The sequence below is a fragment of the Caenorhabditis remanei genome, chromosome X (genome assembly GCF_010183535.1).
Source record: "Caenorhabditis remanei strain PX506 chromosome X, whole genome shotgun sequence".
Taxonomy (NCBI): Eukaryota; Metazoa; Nematoda; class Chromadorea; order Rhabditida; family Rhabditidae; genus Caenorhabditis; species Caenorhabditis remanei.
In genome coordinates this window covers 6290760-6312597 of record NC_071333.1, presented here as the reverse complement: position 1 = coordinate 6312597, position 21838 = coordinate 6290760, and the positions used below count along the sequence as shown (strand labels likewise).

General features: G+C 39.0%; 4 protein-coding genes across 4 annotated transcripts; 1 reads left to right on the top strand and 3 right to left on the bottom strand.

Moving 5' to 3' along the window:
• Nucleotides 1-1357: 1357 nt before the first annotated feature.
• Nucleotides 1358-5033, top strand: GCK72_023196 (uncharacterized protein; the record flags this gene model as incomplete). The annotated part of the gene is made up of 11 exons (XM_003103327.2): nt 1358-1558; nt 2346-2398; nt 2888-3190; nt 3249-3345; nt 3407-3576; nt 3629-3916; nt 4017-4117; nt 4169-4310; nt 4360-4698; nt 4750-4809; nt 4973-5033. 11 exons carry the CDS (start codon nt 1358-1360, stop codon nt 5031-5033), a joined length of 1815 nt encoding a protein of 604 aa, XP_003103375.2.
• A 951-nt stretch (nt 5034-5984) lies between these two features.
• On the bottom strand, nt 5985-8669 carry GCK72_023195 (uncharacterized protein; the record flags this gene model as incomplete). The annotated part of the gene is made up of 12 exons (XM_053735281.1): nt 5985-6089; nt 6244-6411; nt 6466-6591; nt 6680-6807; nt 6857-7108; nt 7193-7264; nt 7551-7665; nt 7709-7889; nt 8106-8197; nt 8253-8351; nt 8400-8557; nt 8606-8669. 12 exons carry the CDS (start codon nt 8667-8669, stop codon nt 5985-5987), a joined length of 1560 nt encoding a protein of 519 aa, XP_053578847.1.
• Nucleotides 8670-12784: 4115 nt separating this feature from the next.
• GCK72_023194 (uncharacterized protein) lies at nt 12785-13398 on the bottom strand (the record flags this gene model as incomplete). The annotated part of the gene is made up of 2 exons (XM_003103273.2): nt 12785-12966; nt 13026-13398. 2 exons carry the CDS (start codon nt 13396-13398, stop codon nt 12785-12787), a joined length of 555 nt encoding a protein of 184 aa, XP_003103321.2.
• A 3400-nt stretch (nt 13399-16798) lies between these two features.
• On the bottom strand, nt 16799-19049 carry GCK72_023193 (uncharacterized protein; the record flags this gene model as incomplete). Its single annotated transcript, XM_003103296.2, has 6 exons — nt 16799-16972; nt 17028-17540; nt 17587-17678; nt 17731-18549; nt 18627-18773; nt 18863-19049. 6 exons carry the CDS (start codon nt 19047-19049, stop codon nt 16799-16801), a joined length of 1932 nt encoding a protein of 643 aa, XP_003103344.2.
• Nucleotides 19050-21838: the final 2789 nt, after the last annotated feature.

Genomic DNA, 21838 nt, shown 5'->3' with positions numbered 1-21838 from the left:
TGCATGTTGTAAAAATTCCATTCAATCATCCTACCAGAGTTACATCTGGTATAAAAGGTTCACTTCCTGTTTTGAAAATTTATTTCAAGTTTAAGTATAGTTTTGAAAATATTTTTCCTTTGTTTTACCTGATGAGCTGATTAGTATAATCTTATCCATTGTTATGGTCATTCTCTCTATTTTTCTCTCTTTTTCTCCAGTCCGCGTACACAAATCGAACATATTTATTCCTTTGCCTCCTTTCACTCTCAAGTGGTTTATGATACTCGGTTGACTACAGAGTACAACCGGTACAGTGTAATATGTTTATGGAAGCACACCACCCTCACTGAAAACTAATAAGATTACATTGCACAATTTTTGTGTTCCGGTACAGTAATTAATGGTCATCATCAAAAATGCACACGAAAATTTTGTGTCTGTTACGTCACACGAAATCAAGGAAATTTTTGAAAGTTTGTCATGATAAGAGGCGAGTTGTCTACGAAGTTTTTGGGTAGATTAGTACTGATGATGATGCGCCTTGTTTTATCAATTATCAACAAATTAGACATCAACACAAAACCTTTTTCCTGTATTGTAATCGTATGGTGCGATGAATACGTTTTGCAAGAACTCGCTTCCAATTTTTATGTCATTTATCTTTTACTTCTTGACTACTTTCTTCCTGTCCTTGTTTATATTATAGGTGTGCGTACTTTTCTAGAGTCTCATAATACGTTATTCAAACAGTATGGAAGAGTGAGAAAGTTAGTATTAGTATCTTTTGGGGAAGGAAAACAATTTGTTTCCGTTGACCATCTAAAATTGGCATTTCCAATATTTTTGAACCCACTTTTCTTTTTTCCAATTTCATTTTCCAAGTGAGTCGTAAATCAAGAAAGCCTCCATCGTTCCTTTCTCTGCACAAACAAGATTGGGTCTCCGGAAGCTACTTCTATTTTTTCAAAAAAAAAATCATATCCTATTCACAAAAACCATCACATAAAAAATCAACGATATATACCTATACGTACCTATACTTCCGCACTAGTCATAGGTTCACTTATTTGCAGAGCGTTGATTTTTTCTTACCCAGAAGCTAGATTTCAAGTCTAAAACTCGTTTGCATTTAATTTCGCAATTTTTAATATTTTCAATTTAGTGTGATAAGGAGCATTAATAATTAATAATTGAAAAATTTCCAACACGCGCATTTTCAGCATTCGTTGTTTTTAAGTGTATACTCTCATTCTTCGTTCTCTCTTTACTTCGTTACTTCCTACTTCCTGAAATCTGACTCTTCAAAATACATCATCCAGGTAGCACACTGGAGGGGCCTAGTCATCTGGAGTCAATACGTCCTCTGAGCTTATTGATGGAGGAAGAGGGCTCCAGACGTCGGCCTAGTGACGCTGTATTGTGTGAATGCAGTGTTCTAGCCGCACGAAGGACCACCAGATCACGGACAAAAGCAATCGTTGTGAATCCCCGTACGTCATCACAACGAAGATTCCGAAGGTTTATCGAGAGCATCGTCCGAAAAGTGTTTGATAATCAACGCAAATCTCCGCGGGATGTAAGTTTTGTTCTATCGTCATACCGGTGGGGGCTGAGTAAAATACATACACGCACTACCTACTCGATCGGTTTTTTTTACCCTCCCTTACCATTTCACTTTTTTTTGCTGTTTCCGTCTGACTGGCTAACTGCAGTGTTCGGCAAAAGTGTAAAGTCAAATCAAAAGCGCTCGTCTCATCTCTTTCTCTTCCTCTTCATTTCTTCCTACTCTTACAGATTTCTTCATCTTCTCCTTGTCTTGTTTCTCTTGGTGAAAGAAAAAAAGGGAGATCCGATCCCGTCTTTTTTCTATATATCTTCTACTTCTATATTGCCATCTGTTTTCTTAGAGGGCTATTCACTATTCCACTATTCCAACCAAACAATTCATTTCTGTTTTCAAAGTAAAACGTGACAAAATTAAATCATCCACTATAAACTCACTATTTCTCCCACATCTAGTATCGGAAAAATGTGAGAATCAAAGGAATATGCAAGCTATTCAAGCACCCAGAAACTTCCGTGTTTGGCGATTACTAAGAAATCGAACTGTGAGTTACAGTAAGATGACACGGTGTGAAACGCATTGAAACTTGTATGAAAACTTGAAAAAATATGCAAATTCAAAATGTTGGAAAAGAGAAGAAATACATTGTTTCTTCTCCATTTTTCTGTGTTTCCATTCAAACGTTTTCGTGTTTGGTTTTAAGACAATTCCTTTCAACAAAAATTCCAACATGACCACGGTAAATTCAACCATCAAAACCCTACCTAACATACGTGCAACTGATTTTTGTTCATTTCAGAACGTCTCCGCTGCGTCGGCCACTCAAATTCAAGCTGATGTCACTCCAACCAAGTATGTTTGCATTTTACCGCCTCAAGAAAGACAGAGTTGTACTCGACCCTCTAGAGTTAAACAAATTTGAACAGCATGGCCTGTGACGAGCTGACTGACTATCAACAATCAGTTGAACACTGTTCATTGAAAATCGGTTTTTATGCTAAGCGCAGCCCACTTCATAGTACTTTTTTCTGTAGATTCAACCTTTTCGCAAAGTTCATTATTGTAACGTGTGAAAGAATTGATTGTAGTAGTTGTTTGCTCATCTCATCCAAGCTCCAATCATTTGCTCCAGAGCCCTCCAATACATAGGTGGGGGAGGGTAGACACAGCAACACCGGGTGTTTTTCTTTGCCGCGTAGGATGGATTGAGAAGGATGATGGTGACGCAAGAAGAAAACAAAGAAACGGGGGGAAACAACCACTAAACTTGTCACCTGGCGGTGCAAATCAACTACCGGAAGTTGTCGGATCGGACATAACTTTCATTTTTTTGGCTTTCAGAAGTGCACATTTGGCGGAACTTAATGTGGTCTCCCCGCCGAAACGTACGGCTTCGGCACCAGCTTCGAGATTAAATGTGAATGGAACTCTGGATAGTAACGGAAACTATGGAAGGAAGACAGCATCCCAATCTGACCTGAATTACTCTTCAGAATTGTCTGTGGCATCTCCCACAAGGCATGCCATACCAGAATTAGATCTCACATTCGACAATTATAATGACGAACAGTATAGACCTACTCCAAAACCTGCCCCGGTTATCAGTCGACCTCTGCCACCCAAGCCACAAGCGCCTAAAGAACCGTAAGTCTCAAAAACAAAAATGACGACTGATCAAAAAACTTGATATTCTATATTTCAGAATCTACTACCCACAAGGTAAACCAGTGCCTCAACTTCAAAACGACACTGCTTTACGGCGAGTCTGTGAGGTCTTCCGATCATTTCCCAATCAAAAGGTGAGAGTGACCTCCGTTAAGAACGTGACGAACATTAATCAATGTGTTAACATGTTTATAGTGTACACTGGATAACATGGCAGCAGTGTGCGAGGCCGCCGGATTGCCGATGTACTGGAAAATGCCCGTTTTCTTGGCCATCACGAACGACGAGGATAGACCGGCAACCCAAGTTGATTTCACTTCGTGGTGGAAGGCGATGACATCTGTTGCTCATGACGAATCGGCCAGGTTTTTATTTGACTCTCGCTCAATACCCAATTCAATTCAATTCTTCTTTCAGATTTGTGTACACATTGACGATGGGATCCAGAAGTTATCTTCAACCAGAAGATTTTTATGAGATGCTCATGGATATTATTCATACACATCCAGGGTTGGCATTCTACAGAGATGCCACTGAGTTCCATGATAAGTACTGTCAAGTAGTCATGACAAGAATTTTCTGGAATGATGCGCATTCTTGGTCTGGAAAGTTGACAACAGACAGATTGAGGAAAGGCGGAGTGCTGCAAGCAATCAGGAATCTTCAATTTGATGATGATATCAACAAGTCGCTCAGATATTTCAGGTATTTCTATAGTACTTTTAGAAATTGTCGTAATGAAATTTAATTGTAAAATTTGAGTCATCCTTTTATATTTTTCAAAAACACTTTTGATGTTTTTCAGTTACGAGCATTTCTACGTAGTATATTGCAAATTCTGGGAGATCGACTCCGATCATGATCTCAAAATTTCAAGTAATGATTTGGCTCAACATGCTGGAAGCGGTATGTTTTTGAATGATTAAACATTATTTTGTGAAGTAATTATATTTTTAGCTCTTGTACCGATGGTTGTGGATAGAATATTTTCTGGAGCAGTGTGCACGAATCCAAACAGAGGACAACCTGTTGAAGAAATTGGGTTGGCAGAGTTCACTCAATTTTTATTAGCGGAGGAAGATAAGACTCATCCAACAAGGTATGAAAGTTTCACCATCATTAAGAAATTTTCAAGAAACAAATTTCAGCATCGAATACTGGTTCCGAATTCTTGACTTGGATGGTGATGGTTTCGTCACACTTTACGACATGGAGCTCTTCCACACTCAAGTTCAAAGAAAGTTAGCAAACGAGGGAATCGATTCAATGGCATTCCCAGATGTCGCATGCCAGCTCATCGACATGCTCAACATCCCTGGCGGAGCGAGTTCCTTTAGATTGAGTGATCTCAAGAAATCATCGTTGAGGGGACGGTTCATTAATACATTTGTGAACTGGAGAAAGTTCTTCGCCCAAGAAACAAATGAAGGATCCGAGTCGCCAAGAATCGAGGATGAAGGAGGCCAAGAATTGACGGAATGGGATAGGTAAGAATTGATTGATGGAAGAGGGAAATTATTATAATTGGTTATTTTCAGATATTGTATTGAAGAATATGAGGCCATGATGGAAGATGATCAAGCAGATGCGGAAACTATGTAAGATTTTGTTCAATCTATTAGTTATCCATTTATTATATGGTTGTGATACATGGAAAATTATATACTATCAAAAGATAACGACGGGTTTCAAGTAGGTTTGGGTTGAATATTGTGTAGAAAATCAACCCATTTTACATTTTAAAGGATCAAATCTTTTCAGCAGCCTGAATCTGGAAGAAGACGACGGTCGCTCAAGTCTAGCCTACCATGATGTTCTTTAACGTGCCATCAAGATTATTTCTATACCAAATTCAATAAAAATGGGTCTACAAACATACGGTCATCACTTCAAAGTCATCAATCCCTTATCCATCCCATCATCTCCCCTTTTTCCGCACAATTCCCAGTCTATTCTAAAACTTTTTTCTAGTTTTAGAGTTGTTTTCTCACTTTTCTTTCTCCTTCTCACAATTTCTTCATTCCCTGACATTACATCTGAGTTTTTGTTGCTAATCATAATTTTCCTAAAAGTTTCAACCACATCAAAACGGTCTGCATAGGTTTATCAGATAATTTATTGATAAACGTGCCATCCTCATATTTTCTTTGTAGAAGAGAATTCCAATATGACACTTTCCCCCATTTTTTGAGTTCCCCATGCCCCGAAAATTAGAATTTTTCTCTCATCCCTTTTGTCTCTGTCTCATTTCACGGTGCTAAGCTTCTGTCTGATTGAAATTGTTTTCCACACAAAAAATGAACAAATCTTTAATGTTAGAAGTTCTCTATGATCAAACGACCAACACTATTACATGTGTTCTGGTACGTATAAACTATTCCTTTGTGTTTTATTTGTTCAAACATACACTATCAACAAACAAGTTCAGGGACAAGGAAAAAAGAAGACATTCATATACGAACAACTAATCAACTTTTCTCCCATTTGAAATAAATAATGAAATTTTGGAAAAACGTTAACATTACAAGAAAGAAATTTGTTGATAAGATAATAAAGAAAAGACACACAAAGTTTCCAGAAGCTTTTATACAGAAAAAAAGACGTTGAGAAAGTTGGGAGATGACCCGCGAGGTGTAGTGCTAACTACTTTTACATTTACAGATAAAAGGAGAAATACTTGAAAAACAGTTGGAGCATATGAAACGAAAAGTGGTCACCGTTCATCACATTTTGTCGAATCTAGTCGAGTCTATCTGATTGAATTGGAAAGACTTTAACCCTGTACTGTGTCATAGTAGTCGACGTCGGTGTCTTTGTTGTCGGCCGTTGTGGAGCATTTGTCGGTGGCGCAGAAGTCGGCAGAAATGTGCACCATGTCCTAGAAATATAGTTGAGAGGTTTTAAAAGTTTCTTCTTACAATTAGGTTATTTTTTTCTACAAGTCTGAGAAAATTAGCACACTGCCCAGATATAACTATTTTCCTACCAGATCTTTCCAAAAAAAAATTTGAAACAAAAGTTCAAATGTTTACCTCTTCAAAGCTAACATTAGCTGCTTGTTGAGTGTAATCAAACATAATTGGGAGTTGAATTCCACTCTTCAATTTCTTAGCCATATCCTCATTCAGAATCAATTCCGTGAGAGCGTTGACCAAGAACTCCAATGATCCCTCATCGATACCATCAACTAGAGATGCTACCTGAAGTTTTCAATTTCAGAAATCTCTAAATTTTCATCGAAACCTAAATCTTACATCTGAAACCTTGAATTTATCAATTCTCAATTCTCCGTGAAGAACGAAATCTTTGAAGGATGGCTTATCCAGTTTCACTTCGGCGTTCATCGAAGCGGTAAGGAAGCGGCGACTGCGATCTTGTTGCTGGAATAATGAGACAATGTTCGGTTGATTGATAAGGATAAACAAAATGGACATAATTATCTTGATCATAATGTCACTTGATATGTACCTGTACAAATGCGTCCACTCGACTGTCGATATAAATTGTCATATTGTTCTTTTTAAGTACCACTCTTGGATAAGAGACTGTATGCGACTTGATCACAACTTCTCCTCCTGGGAAACGAGTTCCGAGAGCTGAAATTTGTCAGTTAAGATTATTGAAAAATTTCTGAAAACGAAATACCTGGGAACAAGGTTCCTGCGCAAATATCTCCAGTTCCGCAATCTGTCTTCAGATATCCGACTAATGCAGAATTATTGGTTGCCTGTCTACTGATCTCATAATCGAATTTTCTGTATTGGTCCATCCAGAAGAGAAGTGAACTCATGGTATAATTAGAGAGATAGAAGTCAATCATATGTCCCGAATCGGCAGTTGGAACATTGAGTGGTGGACTACGGTACGGGAGTCTGAAGTCGTTGAGACGAGTTCTTCCTGAACCTTAACGTGAAAATCGGTATATGAGATTATGTTAGTGAGATAAAGCTGGTAGGATGCAGCAAAGATTGATAAATTTACCTTGTCTCAAAATTCCAAATGAGTTTCCTCGGTGTTTAAGGGTGATTGCTTGGTTGGAGAATTCAACAGGTCCTGAAAACATTCATAATTCCTGTTTGAATATGTATATACGCACAAACATCTTTTGTCCGGGTCCCTGAGACATTTTTCTCTATCACGCGCCTTCACGTCCTCCCTCCCCGTTCTGTGTCCCTCTCTCTTCTCTCAGCAGCGACTACATAAACACCCCTTGCCTCTCTCACTTTCGGCCTGCTTAGTATAGTGGTTAGTACTCCACGTTGTGGCCGTGGCGACGCTGGTTCGATTCCAGCAGCAGGCAACTCTTTTTTGTTTTTTCTGTTGCTTTTGTTTTCCTTACCTAGAAGAGCGTAATTGATGAAATATTGTTCAAAGAGAGATGCGCTAAGTGGAGTATTCATAATTCTATTGGAAAGAACTGGAACGAGTTCGGCATGGAATGAAGGGCACACAACCTGAAACAAAGTTTAGGCTACAGAAAATTTGATGTTGTGCTACCTGTTCAACGGTTTGTCTGATAAAGTTCTGCATATGTGGGATATAGTTGGCAAGTAAAGCGGAATCAGCTTGGCTGAACTGAAGCTGCAAGTTGTTAGCTGCAACTTTGCATGTGATCAAATCGGTTTTCAAGTGACCGTCCCCATTCACTCCGGTCCACAGAAGAAGTTCGACATTAGTTCTGTAATAAATGAATTTCAGATTAAATAATATTTTCAAGTTGTTGATAAAACTTGCTAACAAGGGATCAAAGCACGATCAAGTTCTCTTTTTTGAAAAAAGTTGCTTTATTATCACTTTCACTTTTTTGTCTCCCAATTTTTCTTCAGACTAGTGTCTTTTTAAACTATTACACTGTGAGGTTTTCTTTCCATTCATTTAGCGTACTATCACTCACTTGTCAAACGACAACGGAACATTTCCTGTGATTTCGCCTTGCGTTGTTAACAGACTGAAGCTTGCCAATAACGTCACATTGATGTTGGTTCCCTACAAAAATGTGATATTTAAGCCATTAAAGCTAGATATTAGAGGAAACAAGTACCGTCCATGAAATTCCTTTTTGTGGAACAATCGACATGGAAGAGTCGAAGAAAAGTTCATCGAATGAAATTATCCGGGATGACCGTAACGTAAACCGGACCTGAAACCGTGAATAAGATATTTGGTACATTCGGTATAGAAAACTAACTTGATTTGTCAAAGGAGCTGAAATATTGAATTCGAGTCCATCGGAATTCATGAATTTAATAACTCTATCTTTTAACTGATCCGAGACAATGCTCAACGCCTTTTTATTTATCCTAGTCACAAAACCAGGAGACGTTCCTTCCTCAGCAAAAAGACTGTCTGAAATATTATTAATGAATATTCATTTCATTCATGAATTTTACTTACTTGCGAGGCTTTGTTGATGTGTAACATTGCTCAACCCGAGTATGACAAGTAACACCCAAATCATCAGATCTGAAATAAATAAAAAACCATATTCAGCGGAGTGATCAAAAAACAATAAGAGCGAAAAAAAAAACCAGCTTCTCGTATGTATTCGACGAAAAAAGAGTAGTATGAAAGTGAGATGACAAACTGGGAGGTGAGAAAAGTGGAGGAGAAGGAACAATGCTTCTGGTTGTTAGAAGTTGCGTAATCTGTGACTGTCTGTTTTTCAGAGAAGCGATTATAAGAACTAATAAGGTATGAAGGAAATTAGAAATTTCTCACTTCTGTTTTATAGTAACAGCTACAGTATAGCGTGGTGGAGGTCAGAAACGTGGTTCCAACGTTTTTTGTTTTTTGTTTTCTGTTCTCTGTCTTTCAATCCAAATGGCCTGCCATGATCTGATTAGCTTTATATCCCTTGAAGTAAGATGCAAAAAAATTTTCAAATTTGAAGGGGTTAAGCGATGAAAAGATGCGCCGGTGAGATTTTGAGATGAAGAAAAGGAGGTAGGAGGGATTGACTTGGTCTTAAAGAAGGGCGACAAAAGAAAAGAGAGAAGATGAACTAGATATATGGAAAGACAATATCTGAAAGCGAAAATAGGAAGGAGGGGAAGGAAGTGTGTTTGTGAAAGTGAATGGAGAAAAGTGTGGGTTGAGAGGGGTGGAAAAAGAAGGCAAAATGACTAGAGAAGGGGAGAAATATTTGAGTTCTTAATACGGATGATGAATGTTGGCGTTCCGAAATCTGAATCATCCTGATTCAGTTATTTTGACAAGATTGTTACTACCGGTTGGTATGAGATATCCCATGAAATGAAAGTCCGTCTTTCTTTGCACAGTGACATATTGGAACTTTTAAAAGCTATTCCGTTAGCTTCAGACTATAGTTTTTGTCAATTTAAAGTGACAGAGGTAGTGAATTTAGCCACCCAACTTTTTTGACTAGCTTGGCTGAATTGGTTTTGGCGCGGAACTGTTCGGGTAACAGACACGAACCGAAAAAGGCAAAATGAGTGAGAGAGATGGAGATATTAGGCAGGGAGGAGTCAAATAAGAAGCTGATGTTGGGAGAAGAGAATTGTGTAAACTTGAAGATGAAGTCAACACGTTAGTGAAACCCGTGAAAAGAAATCGAGTAAGAACTGAACTGAAATGGAGAAAGTTGCAAAAAAAGCGAAAAAACTGAACAGAGATAAGATTGAGAGATATTGTAGAAAGAACAACCTTTTTTGACGGGTCGAACATTTTGGTGAAACTACTGTAAGGGAAAGCGGCAAATTTCCAAAATGCCTTCAACAACTTTTTCCATACTAGGCAGTCGACCTTGAGGATGTCAAGAGATCACGGCAAATATAGGCACACAAATTATTCATTCTATCTGCTATTCCCTATTCTCAATAGCTTCAAGTCTGCCCCGAAAAACGAAAAAGCAGCAGGTAAAAGACGATATGTGTAGGCATTCAATAAATGGAAATGAAGGACGGAATGGTGAAAACGAGCGCCCTTTATTCAGGGTGATGTCATAGTTCGGGAGGAGTTCAATTGAAATTACCTGGTTACAAAATGGCAAAAAGTGGGTGGGACATAGGGAAAAAGAAAAAGGACAATACTTGAATCATCAATAGGGACAGGGACACAGTAAGGACGGGCGGAACAACAAACAAGAACAAAAGTGGTATATGCATCACTCTGATTTGCCATTGTTTCCCGAAAACGTCCTTTGTAGTCGTCAGTAGTCAGTCATCGCTCGACCCCTCGCCCTTTTCGTAATTTTTCTCATTAACATAAAAACTACTTGGCTACAGAAGAAAGACAACTCATTTAGGTGTCGGTGTTCAATAGTGTTAAATGGGGGAAATAGCCGAAATAAGAGGTCGAAAGGTACGACCGGTGGTTATTATTCTGATACAACGTGTTCGTAGGGTACATGGACATGAAGGACAACTTCCAGTCAGTAGGTTTCAAAACGCTGTAGAAGATGGTCTAGTCGAATTTCCATTTTTATTGTCAAGCAGAATTTGAGAATTGCTTTGAGGATAAATGTTTGCGGTTCTAAACGGAGTTTTGAATTCACTGTTAACACAAAAAGTTTTATCAGTTGCGTTTCAAAGCTCTGTGGAATATTGGAAAAGCTGTTCGAAGATTCTTAGTTGGGAAAGACTTTTTAAGCAGAAAATCTACTTCCGTCAATTTCGGAGTATCTAGATTTCAAAATGTCAATAACATGTTTTGTTGCTCTTTTTCGGAAGATTATTTCAAAAATTATTTCCGGCAAAAAAGTTCGATGATACGGTACAGACGAACGGAAAAGGCGCAAAAGTAGGCCGTCAAATGTTTGAGACATGGTGCGGATCGATGTGACGGGAAAATCAAGGGAGAGGGAAAAGGAAATGTGGAGAAGAGGTAGAGTATACATAAGATATAGTGTGGCGTGGCGCCAGAAGACTGACGGATAAGTATATGAGACACTTCGGAAAATGCGCGTCGCTTGTCGCCTCTCCCGTCTGTCAGAGAGGGCCCCTGCGCGGCAAGGGGCACCCGCCACAAGGGATACGCGGGAACAGAACAGCAGGAGGGCTAAAAAGAAAACAGTGAGGGAAAGAAGGGTAGAAGAAGCTGCGACACACAGCCCCAACCGATCATCATCATCATCATCATTGTCTTCCTCGTATTCGTCCCTTCATCTCCTGCTTCTCCTACAATTTCATCTTTCCTTTTTCCGACACGACGTCTTTTGCCTTCACCAACGTCTTCTTCTTCCTCAAGCCAGCCGATTTGGACTGATCTGGACTGCTTTGACACAGCTGTCCCTGTCCCTGTCCGCCCCATACATAGCCTCTCATCTAAACCTGAACCCGCATTTATCTCCTCCTCCTTTTCTGCTTCTCCTGTCTTCTTCTTTATACATTAAGCTGCTTTTCAAAACCAATCGACATTGTTCTTCATACAGTTTCTAATAGACAGATTAACATAGACAAAAGAAAAAGAAGATTTCAGTAAATTCAGATAGAAACGAAAAACTGAAAAGAGGAAACTTACACAAATATATGAAATAAAAGAAGTAAAGTTATTAGTATATAATCGGTTCCAGTCTTTCTGCTTTTGGATTTCAGCAAAAAAAAAGTATATCACATTGTCGAAGATTTTTATGGAAGAAAAGAAATTGGTCTTCTTGTTCAAATTAAGTCGCATTCTCCATTTTTATACGAGATGTTCGCCGTATTCTTTTAAATATTGTTTTCTTGCAAAGACTACAGCAATTTTTTTACATCAAATACGTTGTCTCTTGTTTCATCTTATAGCATTAAGCCAAAAAAGTCAAAAAGTCTGTTTTACATCTTTGAAGCGCCTGCCATCTTCTTTTACCTGCGGATTTTTGATCATTGCGCAAGCAACGGGGGTTAGTTAAGAGAACAGAATCAAAAACGCAGAAGCCACGAAACTACATCTAGGTGCAACGATCGTTCAGGAACACAACAGAGAGAAAGATAAGAGAAACACTTATTTTACAAGTTTTTACAACGCAGACTTGAAAAATGAAACATATTTGGAAGAGAAGAGGAAACATAAGAAAAAGATACATTGATAGACGGCAATGCGGGTTCAAACACGTTCTAAAAGACTATGAGAGTTTTTTTGGTTCTACAACCACACAGAGACACTCGCATCTTTATCCCTAATCTATCTTCATTTGGCAATGTCTGTTCTAAGTAGGAGGAAGAGGGGACGCCCATCCAAATTAATACCCACATTGATAAGCTGAAGTGCATTTTTTGGGTTTGTATAATATAGGCGGGAAATCCTGGTAGAACAACTTATAGAAATTTATGTGATGTCTCAGGGATGCGGCATTTGGCATGACTAGTAACCCAAGTATAGTTTCTGAAATTTACTTGACCGTCAGCAGAAATAAGTACTAAATCAAAAGTTAAATTATATTTATCACATTTCCGTCGAGATCCGACACCTCTGGAGTCACAAACAATGAAGAGGAATGAATAGCAAAAATGAACAATAAATAGGAAATAAATTAAGCAATTGAAGTCATTTGCATAGTTAGAAATTTGTTGGATAGTATCTGATACAGAATACGACTTAATCCATATTGGAATGAGAAAGAATTAACAAAACAACTTAGAAGCCTCCTTGCTGTCCAAACTGTCCTTGATAGTGCTTTTGTCCTGGATGATGTTGGAATGGGAAGAGTCTACGGTAGATGGTGGCAAGGTCTGGTTTCTTGAAGCCAAGGAAACTTTCCTCGTCGACTTCTTCGGTTGGGGTGGTCTCTGAGATGACGACTTCGGTGGTTGTTATTTCTGAAAACATAGTGTTTTAAGAAAATATTTTCTCCAATTGTTAGATTATAAAAACCAACCTTCAGTAGTAGTTGGCTCCTCAGTGGTAGTTGTTGTAGTCTCTTCTGTAGTAGGTTCACTAGTGCTAACTGTGGTAGACACAACAGTTGTAGTGGTAGCTTCAGATGTGGTTGTCTCAGCAACAGTGGTTGTAGCTTCAGTCGTTGTAGTCGCTTCGACTTCAGTAGTTGATGGGGCTACTGTAGTTGTGGTCTCAGCAACAGTGGTGGTAGTAGCTTCGGTAGTTGAAGAAGAAGCTGCAGTCTTCTCACCCTCCACACCAGAACCTTCGACAACTTCTCCGAGAACGGAGAGGTCGTCATATTGCAGGAATTGGCATGATGCCGTAGCAATCAAGACAAAAAACAAAGCGGTCGGAAGAGCAAAGTTCATAATGTTTGTGATTGAGTGCGAAATGAAAGAAGGAAAAGGAATGGAAGAAAAGTGGAAGAAGTAGTGAAAAGCTACGATGTGATGGTTGCACCCTTCGATCTTGGCTCTTTTATATGCTCGGCGGGGGTTGGGCAAAACAAAATGTGCAGGTTCGGGTGGGGCAACGGTCAGTCAGCAGATCTGCCAAAAGCGACCGTTTTCTCGCGCATTCCTCCCCACTCCTCTTCAATATTTATGTTTGCATTATTTTTCGTGTTGCAACACAGGTGCCGCCGGCGGCTCGACCCGGACAGTGAAAAACGGGCCCTTTTGCGAGTCACTGTGAAATAGAGAACCGCCAGAGGATGCCAGTGTGTTTTTAGGAGACAAAAACAAACATGGATTGAAGAAAAGGGTCAACACATATAGACAACGACGGGGTCCCCGCAGTCCTTCCTCTTTTTATTCTGAAATCTATGCCCTCCGTCCCGAAGACAGAATTGTGTGCCTCTTCCGACATGGCAAACTTTGCATTCATTTATTCCAACACTTTTCGGATTTTTTTTTATTTCTGAAGGAATAACACAAAAACATAGTCCTCCTAGCAATGAATGATCCCGAACAAATTGTTTCCGGCATTTTATTCTTCTTACACCCACACATCTCTATTCAGTCCCTCTTTCCTCCTAGTTTGCTTTTGCAAAATGAACGGAAGAAGGTGTAAAAGTCATTTTTGTAGAGAAAGACCAATGTGTTCAAACACTTTCAGGACGCATGGTCAAAACACATACAAGCACTTGAGTTCAAAGCGGCTACAAGGTGCTATGTGTTTGTCAACTCATCAATCCATTCAAAATGTGTTCGCAAGCTTTTTCTTCCGACTACAGTGATGTTTTTTACTAGTGATGGCAGTGCAAAAATACTTCGAAATTTTGAAACATCACCGTCTTGGCTCGAATTTCACAAAACTTGAAGAAAGTTTATAGGGCGGATTTATATTTTATATAATTTGTACCTTTACAGTTAAGTCAGTTTTTAAACCTGTTGAAACAATTTTCTTAAAAGTCCCTAATCATCTCAGATTTAATATTTAGAACTAAAATTAGCATATTAAATTTTGGATTTGATTTGATCATGTTCAGAATAGTCTTTCATTAAAAATTAACATCGAAAATTATCATAAAGTAGTAATGCACTTTGAGTAAACGAGTATGTTTTTAGGACATGAACAACACCGTTCTTTTCAAATAAATAAAAATAATCAGGTTTCAAGTTGAAATTTATTTCGGAACAATATTTGTACTAGAGATATGTCGATTGATTTACTCGAATATGTGTGTGTGTGTGAAAACGGTTATTTTCAAGTTTCAACTTTAAAAAAATGATAATATTGTCAAATAACCACCAATGCTACAAAAATCTAAAACTCAACATTATCGTTTTTACCAAATATATTTTATTTAATTTGAATAAAATTCATTCAAAATTCAAACTTTAGTTAGAACTGAATTACTTTGAAAAAACGTTATTTGACCGGATCTCTTATTTGAAATGTTTTTTAAAAACTTAGCGACTTAAGAAATTAAACAAAATCAAAGGTGACTTTTGTTTCCAGTTTTTCAAGATGCACCAAAACAAAACTATATATCACCTACATAATGGCTATAGATACGCGTGTATATAACTCATAACAGTACTCCATGATGTTTACTCCCATTGCATAGTATCTGTTTCCTAAAAATCCGTTTTTCAACGTTTCGATACTAACTCTTTGTCCGCACACGGAGAGTCCTTTTGTTTCAATAAATTATCAATTCTCTCTTGTCTATGCGACAAACGCAAAAACGGAAGTGCCGTGCCACTTTTTGCTGTCGCTTTGTCTTGCGCCCTCTTTTCCTTTCACCCATTCCATAATTAACATACTCTCACTTCTTATATTTGTACAGTCCGAATAAACAAAAGATACTGGCTGCTCTCTGAGGGCAGCTGCTCTTTCCTTGTCTTGAGAAAAATTGGAGGAGTAAAATTCGAAATAGCCGGAGAGGGGATATCCTGAAAAAGTGAACTAAACGTACACATGTTTGTTATTGTATATACAACGTTTTATTTTGAGAAATAGTACCAAAGGATTTTAACGGTGACAAGCATTACAAGTAAAGTAGGAAGGAGATAAAACGTGGAAAATTTGGGAAAATCTGATCAGAGGTTTCATGGGTGAATTGAAGACATTTTGTCAATGTAAGAAGTGAGAGGAACTGGATACTGTACTGGTAATGAAACAAAAGCGTTTTGGGAGAAATTCAAAAATTGCCCGATTGGAAACTGTACTGCAGAAATTATTTGTGAATCCGGTATAGTTGGAGAAGAGAGGGATGTGATTTTATGAGAACACCATTTTTGAATTGAGAATGAATCTGTGGGCCGTATCAGAAAAAGACCTGGTTTCTGGATGAGAGAAATCGATTTGCCGGGTTTTTGGGAAGGCATACTGTGTTCGTTTTGAATGTGAACATAAAATAGAACCATGGACAAGTTTTCAGGGATAATTTCATCACAAGCTTTGGTTGGAAATTGTATTGAGAGAGAAAAAAGAGGTTTTGGAAATTAGCACATTGGAACTGTAAAACAAGAGAATGACGTAGAAAAGACCCAGATTACAAATGACAGATGTTCGGAAGCAAGGCATACAATAAACTGACGGGGGTAAAGGACCATACAAAAAAAGCTTGAAACAATTAAGTTTGTGAAATTTGTGATTATAACAAAAGAAGTCGTCAAAAAGTGAAGGGGCAATGAGAAAAATGCACGCAAAAGAAGCATAAGGCAATAAGAAGTACAGAATAAAGAATGGAACCCCTATTGAACTGAATAACTAGATTTTCGAGTAGATTACATATGAATGAATTGAGTTTTATTAATGACGTTTTGATGGTATCGAGCAGGAAAGTAAGTTTGTGGATTTTTTACGCGTGGTTGGAAAATGTTGGAACAGAAGACCCCTATTATGAGAGAAGTGGTGTTTTATGAACTGGCAGACTTTTAACCTGGAATCCCTGTGAGACCAAACACCAGTAATATGATCCGGGAAGAAGGAAAAAAAGGAGGACAAAGGTTACCCAAATATAAGAACTGGCGTCAGGTGAATGTGAGAGTGAAATACAAAAACAGTAACTTTTTTCCCGTCTGTGCAGCAGTAAAGAAGAGAGGACGATGATAGAGAGAACTTTCACAAGACCACGTTTACATTAGAAATCCGAAGGCAATATAAAGTAGAAAAAGACACACGAAGAAAATTTGATGGGCTATGACAAATGGTCGCACAAAAATTGAGTTTCAGAAGATGATACACCATAGATAAATAAATTGAGAATGTGATGGAAAAGTAAAAGATCGCACTTTGAAACACGGGATTTGTTTTTTTCTATTCTAAGAACGAGTAGTGGTACTCTTCTGATGTTGGGACAGCAGCAGGCGCACGTTGTTCTTGTGGTTGCACGATACCGGCTTCAACGAGTGCACGGTTAACCTTTTTGGAGTAGTCTTGCACCTCAATCTTTGCAGTTGTGACTTCGATGATCAGACGGTTGTACTCGAGCTGTAAATTTTTAATAATCAGATATCCAATGAAAATGAAAAATATTCTAACATACCTTTTGGCTGTCATTCATATACTTTGATGGGTTCTGGGGATCAATCTCCGTCGTGTCATCTGGCTTTGAAGCATCCACAATTTGTTTCAACTCATTATCAACACTCTCCAAAGCTGGAATCTTCACAAGCAACATGTTGACGTATTGAAGTACAGTTGGTGGAAGATTGGCCAACATTGGCACACTCTGGTCCAAATAACCTTTGTCCACAGCGTTCTTAAGCATTTCTGCTACAGCAACTTGGTTGCTTCCTGGCTCATTCAGTGGGATGGTTCCGCCTTGTACCCAGGATCCAGTGGTGTTGTCGCTGGAGAATGTGGTTGCGTTGTGGTTTGGTAGATACCACGGGTTCTGCTCAGTGGGCACGTCGTTCCATCTGTTGTTCTCATCGAAGATGGTCGACTCGCTCTTGGTTGGGTTGTTTGGATCGTTCTCTGGGAGCTCTCCCCATCCAGTTACTACAATTGGCCGTTTGGCAGGCACAGGGAATGGGAATCGTTGATTATCTTCTCCCTGAAATTGAGGATTAATAAAATTAATAATTTATTGAAAAGTTTACCTTTTTCTGTGGTACTGGGCACCGATTTAGAGCAGATTCCAAATCCTCGTCGGCTCCTTCAGCAACAATCCAAAGGTTGATGGTACGTTCGGCTGAAATTTCAACAATGAAAATTTATAAACAGAATTTTTCAAATCTACTTACTCTGCTTCTCCGGATCTCCCCAGTATGAAACTCCAGTGTCTCTCTGCCATTTTTTGAGCTCTCCGTTTGGATCATGCCAAACAGAAAGAGTGAGATCATCAGAAGCTCCACCAATTGGGAACGATGAGGCGTTGTTGTAGGACTGGTCTCCCATGTACTGTTGCATGTTTCCTCCGTTGCCTCCACCATTTCCTCCTGCATTATTCCACATATTGTTTCCTCCTTGGTTTCCACCTCCATTGTGTCCCATTCCACCGCGGTTGTTGTAATTCCGTTGGCCACCGTGTCCACCATTTCCACCTCCAGAATTATTGTTTTTCCAGGAACCGTGTCCACCATTTGGTGCTCCTATATTTCTCATTCCACCCATTCCTCCGCCCATATGCATATCCATTGGTGGTGGAACAGACACATCAACTCCTCCTTGCATATTTCCAGAGTATCTTCCTTGATTGTGGTTTGGACGACCGTTTCGTGGTGGCATTCCAGACATTCCACGGTTATTGTCTTGTCCCCATGGTCTGTTCATTTGCTTGTTTCCACCCATGTTGTTTGGTCCTCCCCACTGATAGTCCTGTTGTTGCATCATTGGTCCTCCACGTGGTCCTTGTCCTGGTGGTCCATGATTCATTCCTCGTGGATTCCATGCTCCTTGGAGAAGTGGCATTGGATAATGCTGCTGTTGTTGTGGCTGTTGTTGTTTCCAGAACTCATCAGATTCTTTTCCCATGCCCCCATTGCTCCATACAGGGTTGTGTGGCTGTGATCCCATTGACCAATCGGCAGATGGCCCTCCGAGTCCATTCAATGCACCGAATGCTATAAAATGAAGCGTTTCTTACATAGCATTGAATATAAAGAATTTTTTCTCAATTCAATCTAAAAGTTTGACTTACGGGCATGTGGTGGCGGTGGTGGATATTGGACATCGCTTGTTGGATCTGCCCATATTTGTTTGTCGTATTCTGAGTTTGGCATACCACCCCATTGAGGCGGATTTGCTGCCATACCACTTAACCCGAGGGCTTCATTCACATTTTGCTCTGCAATTTCTAAATATAGCTTGTGCGATGATACAAAATAATATGATGAAAAACATGCATAATTTAAGCTAAATACTCGATAAACATACCAATCTCATTTGAATCTTGCTGCCAAGGAGATCTATTTGCAAACTGTGGTTGAACGGGCGGCGCCCAGGCTCGGGGTTGCTGCTGTTGTTGAATACCGTTGTTACTCCATAATGGTTGCTGTTCATGTGGGCGCCATGGTGCATCGTCTATAGAAACATTATTCAGACTTCTTTCAAGACTTTCCATGGTTGCGTTGACCGCACTCTGGCGATCAGAGTTTGAGGTTATCTGAAAATAATATTGATTGATTATTTGAAGAGATAGCAAAGTTGTGATAGGGTTTTAGAAAGAAGAAAAAGAAGAAACTGATACAATGATTGATAAGATTGTTTGACATGTTGAGTACATTATAGAGAGCAAATGAATTTTGTTCAAGATATGATAGTTCTCATTTTGTCACGTTAATAGTTAAAGTTAAACAATCAATGAAAAATTTTGTCAGAGTTTTGGTTTGAACCTATTTTTTTCTGAAAAAGTAATTAATAACTAAAAACGCTCTGTTTATATTAGATTATATACAAACACATTCACAATGATCACATACACTTTAATATACCAAAAATAAAAAAATAAAAAAACTAACCATTCCTTAACATGCCAACACCATTATAAAATATAATATTATGAATGATAAATTTTGTGTCACAAACCAAACCAGTTGCAATAGTAATAAGTTAGAACAAAAACTTCAATGTGGAACAGAAGAACACCGTCGTCCTTAACCGTTCACAAAACGAAATGACCTCTCTATTCTCGAAACTTTAAAGGATTGATATAGATGTCAGTTATAAGTTTATACATTATAGTAAAGGTGGGCCCCAAAAGCCCCTGCGGGTGCGCTGCTAGCTAGGTGGGAAGCAGACGTCCACAGCGATGGTGGGGTGAGGGGAAAAAAGAAAAAGCATAAGAAAGAGAGAAAGACTAGTTAGAAGACGGGAAGACTCTCTAGGCTGCTTCGGGTCTGGCGGCCACCCGATTGAGGGCGAGAAAGCGACCGACAACGCTTCTCTCTTGGTGCGTAGAGTGGGACAACAGTGAAGAGGGTCGTAGAGAAACTAGAGACCAATGAGAATCCACATCAAATTGCTTGCGGGGCCGTTGACGCAGTGGAAGCGTCACTTTATTTCTTTTCCTCCTCTTCTTTTTCGCCTTTCGACTCGTACGTTGATGTGTGTGTATGTATGCGTGCGCTTAGGGGGTAAAGTAGAAGAGAGGGAGACAGTGTCCTCCCATCCCTCACTCATCAGGCCACTCTCTCTCACGAATCAATGCGACCGGTGTTGTCCTACGTACGGGTGAGTGATCGAGAAAACGCGGGTCAGAGCCAAGAGACGAAGAGTCAACGGATGAATAATAGCACCTACTAGCAAGAGAATCGAGAGAACACATACGGCTCACTCAAAACGACTCACCAGACGTCCCCACACTCAAACCACTCACTACCACTTTCTTTCTCTCTCTACGTCCTCTTCTTTTGTATCCGTCTTTCTCTCGATGTGTGGCCAGTTCCACATACACACACTACCAATATATTTTCCGATATGTAGAATGGACGGGACAGACGAGCGAAAACGGACGGACGGACGGGATGAACCGACGGGACACGAAGGGTCACTCGGAAACACAACACTATGGTTATACATATCTTACATACCAATTTTCAGAATATCAGGTAATTTCAATGTGTCGTATTGTTCTTGTGGATTGATTGAATAAAAAAACAATTGTGATAAGATTGTGAATAAAATCGGAAAGAAGAGAATCAGGATCATGTCTGATAGCTAGATGGACCGAAAAAAGTTAACAAACAGGAAAAAGACAAATGGGTGGTGCGTTTTAGGTTGGATAGCCATTCTCGAAAAAATGAAACATAAAAGAGATCGCCAGATAATGAACAATTATTTTGACATGCCGGGGAGTGTCGTTTCTGACCTTGCTAACAAATGTTTCAACAGTTCTCTCTAAAAACTTTTGAAACGTATGAAACACAATATGAGGAGTTGGTCGGGTTTGTTTTCCTAAGTTCACATGACCTCCTCAGAAGTTTGGGCAATACCAATACTCATAACAAAAGTGCTGCACAATGAAAATAGATGAGACGAATAATATAATTGTAGAAACGAGAAAAAAAAACAGCTACTGGACTCTAATTTCTAGTGAGAATAGTTTTGAGTAAAGCACTAGGTTGTGGTCCTTTTGACGGAACAAGATCGGAAAAGTGTAGCAATTGGACAGATGGGTCGGACGAGATAGTAGGAAAATAAAAGAGGTTCCGAAGAAAAGGCCATACGCTCTGCGTTTGCTTCCCTATCGTTGATCAATCGATTCCTTACCCCCGCCGCGACGGGCTACTCAAACACATTTCTAACACCCTACTAAAATTATATCAACCTGATTACGACACGTTGTTTGGCTTTCTGGGCGCTTACATAAGAAGTTTGTATACTGTAATATTGAGAGAAAAGGCAAAAAACATTGTTCTGACTTCCGTTTGTTTTGATATTCGTCACAAGGAACAGTTTTTTTGTCTCAATGTGCTCACCGTTTTGTTATCTTTTGTCTTTTTTCTGATTCATATACAGTAGCGAGCATAAGTGAGTATACCTCCATACTTTCATATGTATCTCAGCTGGAACAAGTCCGTTTTGCATAAACTTTTTTTTCAAAGATAGCTGAAGTATCCGGTAAATTCGACATAAGTTTTTTGTTCAAAGTGATCAGCTGATTTTTTTGATTATCGATTTTTCCTGATCTTGATTTACAAATACGAAAAAAAAACTTTTTATTTTTGAACTAGACCCTATGAATTTTTGAGTCAAAAATGTTGAGTAACGTTTATATAAACAAAATATGCTGTTAGAATGCTTCTGTGTATCTTCATCATCGTGCTACAGCTCCAGAAGTCCAAAGTGGTATGCTTGGCTAAATCGTCATTACTCATTGAAAAATTGTTCAAATTGGTTGAAAATTGCGAG